This window comes from Homarus americanus, unplaced genomic scaffold, assembly GCF_018991925.1.
Source record: "Homarus americanus isolate GMGI-L3 unplaced genomic scaffold, GMGI_Hamer_2.0 scaffold48416, whole genome shotgun sequence".
NCBI classification, from domain to species: Eukaryota; Metazoa; Arthropoda; class Malacostraca; order Decapoda; family Nephropidae; genus Homarus; species Homarus americanus.
The window spans coordinates 549,216-565,363 of record NW_024736097.1 but is presented as its reverse complement, the minus strand read 5'-3'; the positions used below and the strand labels follow the sequence as shown (position 1 = coordinate 565,363).

Below are 16,148 nucleotides of genomic sequence, written 5' to 3'. Positions count from 1 at the left end.
GAGGTCTGGGGGAGAGGGGTCTGGGGAGAGAGGGTCTGGGGAGAGAGGTCTGGGGGAGAGAGGTCTGGGGGAGAGGGTCTTGAGAGAGGTCTGGGAGAGGTCTGGGGGAGAGGTCTGGAGAGAGAGGTCTTCGGAGAGAGGTCTGGGGGAGTGGGGTCTGGAGGAGAGAGAGGTCTTCGGGAGAGGTCTAGGGGAGAGAGGTCTGTGGGAGCGAGGTCTGTGGGAGGCGAGGTCTGGGGGAGCGAGGTCTGGGGGAGCGGGGTCTGGGAAGCGAGGAATATTACTATAACAAAAAAAAGAGTTTTGCTTACCGTAATGCCGTACAGTAAAACCTCCATATAACGGATTTCTCTTTCTCGATGGTCCGTTAGATATGAAACTCCCATCCAACAAACTATATAGAGATGAAAGTCCCTTATATAGAAGGTCCCTCTATATAAAGGACTTTCATCTCCATATAGGCCGTTAAACATAGGTTTCACTGTAAGGCTAAGGAGGATGATCGTCTCTTTAAAGGGAGAAGCAGTCAAAGAAACATAGACAACGATAACAGACAGATAAAAGTTATTTAAGAAATTTATTTTTTTTAGCAGCACCAAAATTAATAAATTCCTTGGTAGAGAAATATAATTATTCAGAGCCCTTATGAAATGTTGATTTATTCCACAAATTGTATTATGTAATTTATATGTGAACCTTAATTAGGTTTCTGTAAAGGAGATATATCATTAGTAGTTAATTATGTACTATAGCTCGGTGTGTGTGTGTGTGTGTGTGTGTGTGTGTGTGTGTGTGTGTGTGTGTGTGTGTGTGTGTGTGTGTGTGTGTGTGTGTGTGTGTGTGTGTGTGTGTGTGTGTGTGTGTGTGTGTGTGTGTGTGTGTGTGTGTGTGTGTGCGTGCGTGCGTGTGTGTGTGTGCGTGTGTGTGTGCGTGCGTGTGTGTGTGTGTGTGTGTGTGTGTGCGTGCGTGCGTGCGTGCGTGTGTGTGTGTGTGTGTGTGAACATTCTAAACTCATAAAGCAAAAGGAATTACAGTGTTGTACCAAAACTAATGACTATGAACCCTCTCCCGCAGTTCATTATAATAAATCGTATAAAAGGTTTTTTTAAGTGGGACACTACTGAAATCTACTATGTGTTTTAGAGATAATTACGACTTCGTGAACGTTTGAAATAAGTAGGTCAACATACTGCAAACTGCATCTGAATGGCTTAATTCCAAACCTGACTTCGCAAAACAACCGTAATGTAAATTTATTATTCCTTACGTAACCTCAGATTTCCTCAGTACAGGAGTTAAATACTTATTCCTGTACAAGACATAAAATATGACAGTTCCAGGGACATTTTCTAAAATATTCAACAAAAGTCAGTCTTGAGATATATTGCTGGGGCTCGGTGGTGGGTGTCAGCCCCTGGCACCATTACTAACTGACGTCACACGTAATTCATCTTAAGGGAACCTCCGTCAGGGTGAGTAGCACATGTGTGAGTCTTACTTTCTGCATGTAATATATTATATAGATAGATAGATACTATTATCCCTACTACTGTTTATAGTACTATTACTACTAATACTACTACTACTACTACTACTATAAACACCCACTAGCGCTACTACTTCTACCACTACTACTACTACTACTGATACTACTTGGTATCTTTTAATATTCAAATACAAATTATATTGTAATTATTATAAATATTATCATATTAAACTCCTATTACTTCCATTATTCCAATTATAGAGTTTATTATTCCCACTATGGCTTTACCACTATTACCGCTAACATATTACCAAGACAATCATCAAAAGTACACATCAAACTAAACTTTCATTAACACGTCAGCTGGTGGTCTCCGTAATAGACAAACTTTCGTATTACAACTCGAGAAATTATGCAAATCCATCACCCAATGTGGCATCTGTTAATTGCAGTTGTTGGGTGTCATGTAAGATGTTGGGTGTCGTGTAAGATGTTGGGTGTCGTGTAAGATGTTGGGTGTCGTGTAAGATGTTGGGTGTCGTGTAAGATGTTGGGTGTCGTGTAAGATGTTGGGTGTCGTGTAAGAACGATATGGGGGGGAGTAGATAAAGAATGAAAGAGAAAATGATAACAAGAACTAGAGAAGAGTGAAGTAAAGCCTTGCGTTATTGATCACCATATGTGACTCCTCTACGTGTCAACATTACCCTGGATATCACTCTTTCATTTCGCTCAGATTTGGGTCACCGACCAAACCCCTGTTGGGTGAGATTCTGTGTCTGGTCCTTTATTGTGAAATATACCTCCATCCACAGTGGCGTCCCCACATATATATATTTTTCCTGAGGTTCTGGTGAAAGAGATGGAGTCTGGCGCTCCCACCATAAAAAGACCGCCGCGGCAGGTAGGTACAAGACTGGCGGAGCTTCGTCTGACGCAGCTCCATGAAGCAAAGTGATGATGTGTTGTATTATTTTTCTTTCATATGACAAGAAATAATTATATTAAATTATCTATAGATATATGGAAATGCCTATTGGTACATGTATGCTGATACTACAACTTACATAGATAATTATAAAGGTAAAGAGATATATTTAATGCCTTAATAAATTGACGGTACACAGAGTTAGATGGAAGTATAGAAGAACAGGTATAGATAATGTGTGAATTTCTTGAGATCATTATATTATCTACTTTCGGGATAAACCTCACGTAGATAATTGTATATATCTTTCTAGTGGGTTTTTCGACGCTCTCAGATCTTTCACTAAAACCTGTTTTAAGAGACAGCAAGTTTATTTATGTTGTATTGCTATTATTTGTTAATTTATGATTCACAAATGCAAGAGATAACGAACAACTACTTCTTATTGGTAATTGGAGAAACTAAAACTATTGTGATTTGGGGGGATTTTGTCATAATTAATTTTATTTATCGAACTGCTTTTTTTAATGTTATCTATTTTCAATATATTATATTATATTGTGCTGTAACTTGACAATAGAGATGCACAAGTATATTTCAATACAGATAACCGTTGTCTTTCATCAGCCTGATCAATTGCAGTCATTCTGTCAGGTTATTAACTTGTTAGTATACAATTCCATTTATTCATCTGTGGAAATCTGTCGAATTGCTTTATTTCTTATCTCTTTGTTTTTACTTATTTGTTAATGTAGCTGTCATGTTACTCATGTCCTGTTGAACACGCGCTAATGTGTGAACTGCCACGGAAGGCCTGTCTGTGCCCTAATTAACACTGATAATCCCTACAGTCACACATTTATTGTATAACCACTATATATGTTCTATACTTTTGTGAACTGTTCATCTGATTCAATTTTCCGATCATAATCTGAAGATATCAGCTAATCCAACTGATGTACAAACTACGCCAGGATGAGAACCTTGGCGATTATATATTGTGTGTTGGTTGCCGACAGCTGCATGATGACGATATGTGATCAAATGTCCAGGGTAGATTGTTTAAAAAGACTTCACGATAAAAGCAAAGCCATGCAGATAAAATATTAATATTCATTGAAATACACGGTATACACACACATATATCCAGATATACTATATATACGAGGATATATATATATATATATATATATATATATATATATATATATATATATATATATATATATATATATATATATATATATATATATATTATAAATATTATCATATTAAACTCCTATTACTTCCATTATTCCAATTATAGAGTTTATTATTCCCACTATGGCTTTACCACTATTACCGTTAACATATTACCAAGACAATATATATATATATTTGTTGTGGTTGACTGTGGGTGTGCCAAGTCCGTAGACTTGCTAGTGAATATATATATATATATATATATATATATATATATATATATATATATATATTTCTTTAGCCCAATAAACACACGGACTTCTACATACAATCAACACCTCAACCCGCCAGGATTCGAACCCACAGCCCACGACTGTGACCGGGGAACGCTAACCGCTGGACCACCAGGATACTAAAATCACTTCTAGACTCTGTTATATTTCACACAAAGCCTGTTCAACGAGCTTATGGCGCCGTGAACCTCTAATGGGGACTACCCGTATCACATAGGTGGTCAGAGTAACGTTTTACCAAATCCGGCTTCGAAACACGAGGGTCCATATATATTTCATTAGCCCAATAAACACGCGGACTTCTACATACAATCAACACCTCAACCCGCCAGGATTCGAACCCACGGCCCACGAGTGGTGCAGCAGGGCCCATGGATCACTGAAGACAGTGTTGTTTGTCTCAGGTGGTGTCTGGCAACTGAGGTAGTGCGGGAGACGCTAGACTGACGCTCAGGGAAGGGGAAGCTCCGCTGAGCCGTCCATCGCGCCCTTTGTTTGTTGGTTTTTATTTTATTCAAGTTTTTGTGTCTATAAAAACATTATCGACCCTTCTGTTAAACATAAGGGTTTTATCACTATTTGGTCTTATAATTTTTTGTTGTAATAATGCATTTAATATTTTAGAAAGTTTACGTTCTTCACAATATTGAATTTTCTATGTACGCTTATATTGTGTTACAGTTTTTCACACCAGTGACATTCTTTACTTCTAGATTTCCAAGTCGTTTGTTTTCTCTACCAAGAATAAATAGTGACTCGAGTTTGGTATCAGAAGCGACCAGGCTCCAGTATATTTGAGGCCGGCAGCATCTCTGAACTCCAGTGGTGCAGCCAAACAACAGGTAGAGGTAGATGGTTTAGTTTCCAGTGAGAATAAAGAATGACTTATATAAACCCTGGAGGGCATGCGAGTGTATGGGAAGGTAAAGGGAGAGGCGATGGAGGAATGGGTGGGTTGACAGAGTGAGGGATTAAGGGAGGGGAGAGAGTGAAGAGCGCGATAGTGTTTAGGGAGAGAGGTGGTGGAGTGGTGGTGAAAATGGAGTCAGGTGTAAGACAGGAGAAAAGGTGTTACGGTACTCGATCACTGTGTCACCAGTACCATGGTTCATTGTGTCACCAGTACCATGGTTCATTGTGTCACCAGTACCATGGTTCATTGTGTCACCAGTACCATGGTTCATTGTGTCACCAGTACCATGGTTCATTGTGTCACCAGTACCATGGTTCATTGTGTCACCAGTACCATGGTTCATTGTGTCACCAGTACCATGGTTCATTGTGTCACCAGTACCATGGTTCATTGTGTCACCAGTACCATGGTCCATTGTGTCACCAGTACCATGGTTCATTGTGTCACCAGTACCATGGTCCATTGTGTCACCAGTACCATGGTTCATTGTGCCACCAGTACCATGGTTCATTGTGTCAGTACCATGGTTCAGTGTGTCACCAGTACCATGGTTCATTGTGTCACCAGTACCATGGTTCATTGTGTCACCAGTACCATGGTTCATTGTGTCACCAGTACCATGGTTCATTGTGTCACCAGTACCATGGTTCATTGTGTCACCAATACCATGGTTCAGTGTGTCACCAGTACCATGGTTCATTGTGTCACCAATACCATGGTTCAGTGTGTCACCAGTACCATGGTTCATTGTGTCACCAGTACCATGGTTCATTGTGTCACCAGTACCATGGTTCATTGTGTCACCAGTACCATGGTTCATTGTGTCACCAGTACCATGGTTCATTGTGTCACCAATACCATGGTTCAGTGTGTCACCAGTACCATGGTTCATTGTGTCACCAATACCATGGTTCAGTGTGTCACCAGTACCATGGTCCATTGTGTCACCAGTGCCATGGTTCATTGTGTCACCAGTACCATGGTTCATTGTGTCACCATTACCAAGGTTCACAGGTAAGCAGGGTGTTGGGGCGTTTAGGAACAGGTAAAACTGAGTGGAAGAGAGGCTTTGATATACCTGACATCGGGGCTCGCCAGACCTGCTCTATCTCGTGTGGTTGAGACAGACACAGTGACGCCGCGGGAGTTGTGCCATGTCTTGAAACGACCACTTGGCCAGAGTCAAGTCGCGGGTGGCGGTATACCGGGAATTTGGGACGAGGACGAGGAGAAAGGAGGGGAAAAGTGCATGGCTATTTGCAGATGCACTATGTGAGTTAGAGGAGAAGATACAAGAGGTTCATATAAAGGACGAGTAAGACAGAGATAATGTGGAAGAGAGAGAGAGAGAGCTTGCCTACACTTTCAGACGCTAGTGAGTCGAGTGCAATCAGGGGAGCTTGTGCTAACTGATAGTATTTGTATCACTTACCAGTGTGAGTTGTTTACAGGGCTAGGCCAGACTACTGAGACGTTAGTAGTGCTGATTCCATGATATGTCGGAGAAGGATGGGGGCAATGGAAGAGATCATGGTACGGATAAAATGGTGGTGTGGGTGGGGCGGTATCACCTGAAATGTCACTGGTTGTGGGGGAGGAAGGGGTTGAATTCAGGAGCAACAAAATACGACCGGTTCAAACGATGAGTGTCGAGGGTGATATAAACAGTATGGAGTGCAGGTATATGAGGCGGGTGTGGAGCCTGGCGTGGAGCTGTTTGTTGAGCGCCAGGATTACTTTAGAGAATGATGAAGAAACTGCTTTAGATGTTGAGCATAAGACACATTTAAAGGTCACTGGGAGACTCATTCTGGTGTTTCCCTTCCATGTGGGAGAGTTTAAAGAGCAAGGAGACCTGTGGTGTTTCATGACATCAAAAATGCATTCGTATTGTCTATCGCGTTTTGAGAAAATGATAGAAAAGTGAGGATGTGCGTTGATTATGCGTGCCTGAATGAAAAGACTAAAGGGAATGATTCCTGCTGTAGGAAGTAGAGGTCTGGGAGAGGACGATGTTTATACTCGTGTTGTTGTATCGGTGGACAAAGTTCCAGTGGGTCTTACTTATCTTGGGTTTAAGGTCACAGATTAGGGGTCACTGGTCACCCTGTGAAGATACGGGTTTAAAGGAGTGGTCACGGCCACTTCCGGTGACCTAAGTGAGGGTGTTTTTATGGTTCGCTGCTTTTTACTGTCGATTTTTCAGATATTTATAAAAGGTGCCTCGACCATTGCACCAACTACTGGTAGGGAAGGGTAAGGACTCGATAGGCAATCGATGGGGCCGAGATGAAAGGAAGCGTTTACGCAACGTAGGGCCAAACTATCCACCGCTGCTATTTCCCTACCTTAGTAAACTGTTCCATCTTCAAGGATTTGGTTGCAATATCTCTGGTTAAAACGCCCAGTGACTTACGCTAGTAAGGTCTTGCGAAGAAGAGAACGAAGTATGTACAACTGCGGGTAAGGGCAACTAGAGCTGCTGGCACTAAAATGGGATATGGCGGAGAAAGTTAGGGATTAAGTGATAGGACAACATTTTATAGTAATGACTGACAACAACCATCAAAGATTCCAAGTAGGTTGAGAGAGTCTAAGTTGAGTATTTAGAGTACGTATGGGTGACGCAACTTGAGTGCTTTAATGGTGTGTTCAAGTCTCGAGCGGGTAGAGAGGAGGCTGGGTAGAGAGAACGGTAATGAGGCCGGGTTATCGAGGAGGCCATAATCTGGGATGGGATGAGTGAGAAAGATGGTTGTGTTGGAGAGTCGGGAGAGTCCAGGGAGGTATGCTAGGTCAGTATGGATCACTCAACTCTGTCAGGTATCAATAAATACTTAGAGGGGATTGAACGAGCAAGTTTCATGACTTGGGAGTGGAGGAGGATGGGTAGCAAGAGTGGTGAGGAGTTTACAAAGATCTGTCAGTATGAGGGAGTAGTGAATAAGTCAATCCATGCCAGGGAGGATGGGTGGAGGGTAGCAGTGCCTAAAGGGGAAAGGCAAGCTGATGTTGTGCCACGACCAGCAGAGCCACCAAGGGCATAGCTGGGCGCTATCTGTCCTCAGGAGCAGATGCTACTGGGTTAATATGAGCAGAGATGTCGAGTATCATGTCAAAAAGTGTTTGGCAATGCTCTAACAGGAAACGTCTCCCAAGATGCACACGTGCCACTGAGGAAAATTGAAGCAGCTAAGCTAGAAGGATTGATAACTGTAAATATTTCTTAACTGGAAAAGTCTTATAATGGAGGGAACATGTAATGATCGCCACTGATATGTTAGACGGATTTGTACAGGCATTCTCAAGAAGGAACAGAAAGGCGACAACAGTAGCGCAAACCATGGTAGAGGTGTTCCATGAATCTGGTCCCCTGCATAGATTCATAGCAACCAAGGCCGTAATTTTGAGAGCGGGTTGGTGTGGGAAGTATTTCGGCAGCATGGCGTACAGAGGAGTAGGAATATTCTGTATTACCCAGAAGGCAACTAGATGTATAGGTTAAATAAAACTTTACGTGAGCTGTTACGAACATTAACAGAGGAAGAACGGGCTCAGTGGCTTTGATACCTAAGAGGGTTGACGGGTGTCTACACGGTACAATATTTGTTTTTTGTTTTTTTTTAATATCTGGGCCAGCGTCCACCCCACCAGTGTTCTCTTTTGTGTAGGAGATTAATGTGAGGGGCATACTAGGACTCGTGAGGCGGTGAATAATTTAGGAAAGGTGTAAGGGGCGTGACGTGACACGTAGCAGCTTAAATAAGCAAGGCGTCGGAAGGACGTGTCTAAGGACGAAATTTCAAGATTTAATTTTAGTTTAACAAGTCTTAGTGAAGCACTACACCTCGGTTCTTAATAGCGAGAGAACTGTGAGAAGTTGTGGAAGCTATCAACTCGACAATTGTGGCATATTGAGTCGGGTGTCGGGTGGAGGAAGATATAAGAGATGTTACTCCAAAGTTATATACGACCCTGTGGGGGACTTTGTAAGCTGAATGAACCAAGAAGGGAGATGAAGAGGCCAAGGGTCCACACTACCCGTCAACTCTGAACCTCACCAGTCCCAGTGACTTCAGGAAGTGCACGAGTGGTGGTTCAGGGAAGGTCGGCTCACAGCCAAGTGTAGAGTGAAAAGAATGAAATTGGTTTGAGAGGAAGAATAAAAGACTCCGAAACAAACTTCATGGTGGGGAGGTAATCATGGGCTCCACAACGAACCTAATTAATAATTAATGCCGCTCTGCACTGTATCTTTCAGTTTGGGTTGGCCGTCGACAGTACCGCAGACCAGCCACGCTAGCCTGAAGAAGCCCCCCAAAGATAAATAAATAAATAATCTCCCAGTGCAGGGACCCGGTGCTCTGGGTCACGATCTGTACCGTTGGGATGACGACCTGTATCCAGGAAACAGTGACGGGAAGGGGGGGGAGGGTTAAGGAACCTCATAGATGGGTGTGTCATTGAGTCTTAATATCAACTTTTCCACTGTTGGACTCGACAGTTTATCGTCCATCAGAATGGTCAATCATTTTTATTTTTTTTTTTATTTTTTTTTTTTAGCATCAATTTTGGCAGAGAGCAGACCAGGACAGAATGATAATTTTTTTATTTGGGGCCCTCTTAATTGTATTCAAAATGGCAGCCGTTGGTTGTAATCTGTAACTTGTTGATGTGTTACTTTATAAATACGATCTACATAATTTATTATATTTTTTCATAAAATATATTTTATATTACAATGTTTGGTAAGATAATAAACATAAAAATACTTGATATAATTTGAATTCCCTTTTTGGTACATTAAAGAGATTTAATCAACGTTTTTATAAATGAAATTTGGCTTTATATTCAGATGAATGAACTAATTAAATTCAATTTCCATTTCATTATTGATGTGATTTTATCTTTTTACAATATCTAAAGATTCCCAAATGTCCCAGAAGTAGGAGACAGAGACCCGGAACACCCAGTGCCACCCACGAAAATAAAAACAAGTCGACTGGGAAATATGTATTACCTCTTAACAAATACCGTCACAAGTCCTCCAGCGTCCGGCAGAGACGAAGGGAAAAGATGCGGTATTGATCCAGTTGGTTGATACACGACCCAGAAATATACAAAAGATCCAAGAGTTCAGTTTATTGCCTTTACCTTCGAACTTTTCAAAGCTTAGTGAAGATATGGTAACGGACTAGAACTTTATATAACGTAATGATAAAATGCACAAGAGATATAGATACTGTTTAATCCTTTGACAACGATGGTTTAACCTTTTAAGGACGATGATTTAACCCTCCAGGACCAAAAAGATTAAACACAGCAGCACTAATTGGATACGTTGCGTGTTTAATGTTGCGATGAGTTGGGTTATTTTCACAAAGCCTTAACTTATCAACATGAGCCACTGGGTTAAAAAAAAAATATGCATTAGTACTGCCATTCACACAGCTACTTGGTAAGCTAAGTGTAGGTGACATGATGGCCCAAGATGGTGTATCCTCTATGCGAAGGTTGGTAAATAACAATAATAATAATAATAATAATAATAATAAAACGTTCATATTATATATTTTGTTGATGTGGCTTCTTATAGTGAGGATGATAGATGAGACAGTGATGCTCTAGTGATTTAGTAACTAGCCTGACCAAGATGTATATAATATTAGAACAGCTTGGGTATTACTCCACTGGCCGACTGCACACCACCCAGCTCTGTGTGTGTGTGTATGTGTGTGTGTGTGCTGGCGTCGAGGAAAAAGATATTGTATGTCCACCAAACCTACGAATAAATCTTTTTACTACTGGAGCTGTTGATAACATCGATCACAACCCCAGCTCCACTCTGGCACATGGCTTCCTATATAGCACTGGTTTATCTCTGTTTCTCCTCATAAACTTACAGAAAAGTGGATAAAATCGACAGGCTGTTACCATTTCTGATAACGAGAGAATTGCATTAAACCTCTTGTCGATACACACACACCTATCTCCCACCTGTGATGCTGAGGTTTAAAGTCAAGTGATCATAAAGGTTGAAATAATCTTAACAACTATGAAACGACGGTACGGGTTCTACGGCACCTGTTTGTTATAGGAATAAATATTTTGTTTGATATAATTTCAAAACATTATTTTATCATTTTATATTATATTTTCCCCCACACGTGGCTCCATCATGCAAATCACGTGCTGCTGAATGTTACCACAACAGACGCTCGGCAAGAAATGCGTCTTTCATGGGCAATATTCCAGGCGAGTGAGTTGGAACATATGGACGAGGATTTTCCTATAGTTTATCCACACTGTTGCCGCTATTCCAGGATCAGTGAAAATCCCCTGTGTTGGTCAGGACTACCGTCAATACCATACGACAGAATATGTATTTTTTTCAACCCAGACCAAATTTCTGTTCTTGCCTCTATATACTTAGACAAAGTTAATACAATGGCATTTATCAATAGTCAGAAAGTAACCAAATATGTCACCCTGACCCACTACTGACATGATCCTGTGGTGGCCATCAGGAACCACGTGTTTATGAAGAGTTTATAATTGTATGAAGGATTCCAGCTCCTACAGACAGACAGTGACCCTGACTTACTGCCTCTCCCTGTTCGTGGCGGGAAATAAAAAAGACAAGTGAAGATGAAAAAACACTCACCTAGGTAGCAGGAGAGGAGCAGCCAGAGCAGGTATTGCCTACAAGAGGTAGTATAGGTGGACGTCATCTTTGGCTGTTAAGTCACTTAGGTTTGTGAAGCTGTGACCCTCCACTGGCGGCGTGAATTTATGAATTCTTGTAGTTTTTTTTTTTATGGTGATTTAGAGTCTTGTGTACATTATTGAATGATGCTTAGAGCCCGTATGTACCTTCCGAAGCACCACTCCAAGCATTTCTTCTCTGAGTCACCACACATGGAAGTCTTTATACAGTCTCTTATAATACTTCACGTTACAATGGTATTACCTACACTGGTAAAAAAAAATAGAACGCAATAATAATTTCAGGTGTTTTAATGGGGGAATATAACACCTTAACTGTAATGATAGTCCAGCACTGTAGTTTAGCACTGATGTCTAATACTTTACATAATATTATATTCTTTCTTTTTTTTACCTATTTATTAATTTTATTCAATCATCAACCCTTGATTTATTTACGTCTGCACTGTATATGCATCTATCTCACACCGGGAGGAAGAGATATACTAAACACCACACACTTTGTTTTTCTTCCTTGATACTCATAGTGTACATAACAAAACCACATACACTTTTTTTTTTCCACCACACACAAGGTATTGGTTTCACACACACTTAAGAGTTCTCCAGGCACAGCTTTTACATGTCCATTTATTGAACTGTTTTCGTTGTTTGCCAGGTTGTGGGAGGTCTAATGTGCTGCTGAAGACGCCTGTTGACCCACGAACACCAAACTGAAACATTTCTAGAGTCTTATTACTTTAAAACACACGAGGAGGAAATTTTATGGTTCATTTTCTTTGCACTCGGTAAAATCTTTTCGTTTTTTAATTTTTCTTTTTTTTAATTTGCAGTTTCATATATCACCTATATACTGTACACGACGTCTATATATACTCATTGTCTCTTTTTACACAATGCCTATAATTATACACAATGCTTATAATTATACACAATGCTTATATCAAATTACAGATTGACCTACATGATGAGAGAAATAAGAGCAATCTAATAACATTTTCTTCCACAAGTTATAAGTTATAATGACGAAGAATGTAGTTGTTTCAGATCCGGGAGAAGGAAGATTTACCTTAAAGTATACACGTAAATCTGGACTAAAATTATCGAAGGTTGGATATTTACAGCGAAGAGAAGTGGGAAAGTTTCTTGAGCATTAATTCAATACTGAGAGGAAAAATATTGATTCTATCAGGTATAATTTTTCACTCCGGTGTATAATTAAGATTTTTAAAGACGTATTTACCTATTTATTTTAATTATTCATCTTCCATTTGACGTTAGATCATTGCGTTATTTTTTTTTATTATGAAGTTTGTAATTGAAGTAACTTTCTCTTTCTTAGTTATTCATCCCTACTTTCTCGCCTCTTCTTCTCTGGGTGATGATCCACATTCATTCATCTGTCATCATGCTTCCTCTGGTCTCTCTATTTTAGTCACTTGTAATCATCATCAAATATTCCCTCCCTCCCCTACCCCCTCCTCCCCCCCCCCCTCTTCCTCCCTGAACATTCCTCCAATATTTCTCCCTCACTTTCTTTAATCTTTCCAATCTTCAGCCTTTATACCCCTCACCCAATCAACCTCAATCTCTATCTGACAATGTCCGCCCTCTAACCATGACCTGTTCTCAATCTCTATCAGTCTCCTGTTTGGTATAGAGTGAAGGAGATTTGTCATTCATTGTTGCCTCATCGAAAATTTCAATCTCATCTGTACTTCCCACCCCTACCCCTACCCCTACCCCACCCCCCAAAGCAAGTTTTATGAGGGTTGGTTATGAGGGAATCATCTCTTCCTGAGGTATTGGGGAAATTAATCAAATGGAGACGATGATTGAGGATTAGTTTGAACTGGTCGTGGTTTTCTTTTTTTTGGAGGGTAAATTGACGCAATTATAGAGATAGATCTTCTGTTTTTTTAATTGTTTTTTAATATTTGTAGTGTTTTTTTGTATGTGTGTGTGTGTGTGGTTATCTCGCAACTAAATTACACTAATAGGAATACCATGTTTTACTCAGAACTGTTTACCTGTTTCTCATACCCTTAAATCTAACTGGTGCACTGACAGAGATCTGATTAGTATGTGATATTACCGACCATCTAAATAAACACCTGTGTAACTACTAGGGTATATTAAATTAAGATTTGTCTGAAAATACAAAAGAAAGAATCCTACAGCAAGTTAAGATTTTTGTAGCTCTCCCAAATTACCACAAGGAAAAAAAAAAGAAAGAAAAAGGACAAATGTTTTAAGCCTCTCTCTCTCTCTCTCTCTCTCTCTCTCTCTCTCTCTCTCTCTCTCTCTCTCTCTCTCTCTCTCTGCCTACGACTACCTCTTATTTGTTAGGCTACAGCACCTCTTCTGTTGTTTATATATAATGTATTTTTACTTGCGAATAAATAACATCAATTAAAATAAACACCAATTGTATATTTCTACTTATTTCATTTCTACCTTTACTGTATCGCTCTTGCTGCTCCTGCTGCTTCGGAATAAATTAAAGCGATTTTAGTGAAACAAGAGCGCCACAGACCTTGAGAGAAAGACACAGTGTTCCACAACTTGCATCATCAAGGCGGGCAGTCTCCATTGCCTCGTTTCCAGCAACACTTGATTACCGTCAAAGGACACAACTTTTACCCCAAAGTCAGCAAGAGTGGCGACTTGTTAGCTGAACTGCACCACACACCCGCGCTGTGTGGCGGTGGGAGGGAAGGAAGGAGAGAAGAGGGATGGAAAAGGAAAGGTGCGAAGAAGAGGGGGAGGAAAGAAGATGATAAACGAGACGGAATGAATAAAGGAGGAGAGAGAGAGAGAGAGGACAAGATTGTTCGGGGTGTGAAAAGGGGAGATAGGGTATACAGAAAAAAAAGAAGGGGAAGGTAAGGTTATTGGAGTGAGGGATGGAGAGAAAAGGGGAGAGAAGGAGGAAGGAGGAGGGTGTTGGAGGTAAGAAACGGGGAAGGTGAGAAAGGAAGGAAACGAAAGAGAGGGGTAAGGACGGAAAAGAGGAATGGACGGGAAGAGTTGGACGCAGAAGATGGGGGGTGGGTGAAAAAAGCGATGATGAGGTGGAAAGAAGAGGGAGATGGGAGATATAATTAAAGTAAGAGATAAAAGGAGAGAGAGAGAGGAAGGATTGGAGGAGTGGGAAGGGAGAGGGAGGGAGGGGAGGGAGGGAAGCGGGAGAAGTAGGAAGGAGGGAGGAAGAGAGAAGGATTTGTTGGGTAAGTTCCACCACATACATACCAGGTCAATATATGTGTGTGTGTGTGTGTGTGTGTGTGTGTGTGTGTGTGTGTGTGTGTTTACTCGACGGGGGCGTGGAAAGTGGGAGGAAGAATGTAGATGGTATAGTGGAGGAGGGAAGGTCAAAAAGTGGAAGAGAAACAGGTGAATGTAGGAAAGGTGGAAGAGAGAGAAATTGAAATGTGTGTTAAATGGTAGGTAGGGGACTGGAAGAAAGAGAGAGAGAGAAAGCGAGAAAGACACAGACAGATAGACAGACAGACAGATAGACAGACAGACAGACAGACAATAACAACAACATCCTAAGCTAAATATCAAAAGGAAATCCTCCAGTGCAAGAATAACTCTATCCATAGGAATCTCCCCCCCCCCACCACAGGTAGTGAGTGTAACAGCATAAACAAAAGTGGTGATGAATTATGTCATTAACAACCCAGAAGAAAAATAATTCAACCATTGAGTAAGATGAAAAAAATTATACTACCTTGTCTTTACAATTTTTTGATATATATCTTTACTTCCTCTTTTTTCGGGTTTATTATTATTATTATTATTATTATTATTATTTATTATTATTATTATTATTATTATTATTATTATTATTATTATTATTATTATTATTATTATTATTATTATTATTATTATTATTACTATTATTATTATTATCAACCCCTGGACGAACCTAATTCTACCCAGCGTTATGTTGAAGCTACTTGGATGCACCGCCCCTTGACACTGATATATAGTGAATTATATTAAGCGTATCACAGAAATACTCATCAAAATTAAAGAAAAAGAAAGAAGAAGAATACGAAGAAGAAAACAACAGAAAATTAATAAAAGGAAATGAGAGGACGATTATGGAAGAAAATTATGTTGGGGGGGGAGGTAAAGGAACAGAAAATGCGATAATATGAAACACGAGTCATATGATGATAAATGAGAAGCAAGATTTAAAGAAGGTGAAAAGGGAATGAGGGTGAGGGTTAGTCTTGACAGTTTGTGAATGATGAAAGGAAACATATGGCGCTGAACTGATATTGTGAATAACTATGTGTAATAAATAACTGTGAACTCCTGTATATGATAAATAACTGAACACCTGTGTATGATAAATAACTGAACACCTGTACATGATAAATAACTGTAAACTCCTGTATATGATAAATAACTGTGAGCACCTGTAGAATTGTACGCGACGCTGTTGTTGTCATCTCAGAGACGCTATTTAACTGTGTTTTATGATAGTTATTCCACATATAACAGAGGTATCAGGCAGTGTGACGATAAAGGTCAATAGATTTCACGTCCATTGCACAGACACGAGTGGTTGAAGTGTTTGACAATCGTTCTACAATGAAACCTCCA

At 40.2% G+C, this 16,148-nt stretch overlaps 1 protein-coding gene across 6 annotated transcripts in view; it reads right to left on the bottom strand.

Annotated features, from left to right (window-relative positions):
• LOC121871950 (zwei Ig domain protein zig-8-like) overlaps positions 1-16,148 on the bottom strand; it is a 47,113-nt gene that overhangs the window by 21,870 nt on the left and 9,095 nt on the right. The window contains exons 2-3 of one of the 6 annotated variants that reach the window (XM_042374567.1): positions 12,078-12,241; positions 11,467-11,777 (exon numbers count right to left, since the gene is read on the bottom strand). The exons of 2 other annotated variants lie outside the window; for them this stretch is intronic. In XM_042374567.1, coding sequence (XP_042230501.1) covers positions 11,467-11,533 — 67 coding nt within the window. In that variant the 5' untranslated portion in view covers positions 11,534-11,777; positions 12,078-12,241. The remainder of the gene's footprint in view (positions 1-11,466; positions 11,778-12,077; positions 12,242-16,148) is intronic. 3 more of the 6 variants (XM_042374569.1, XM_042374568.1, XM_042374571.1) reach the window with 3 other exon arrangements.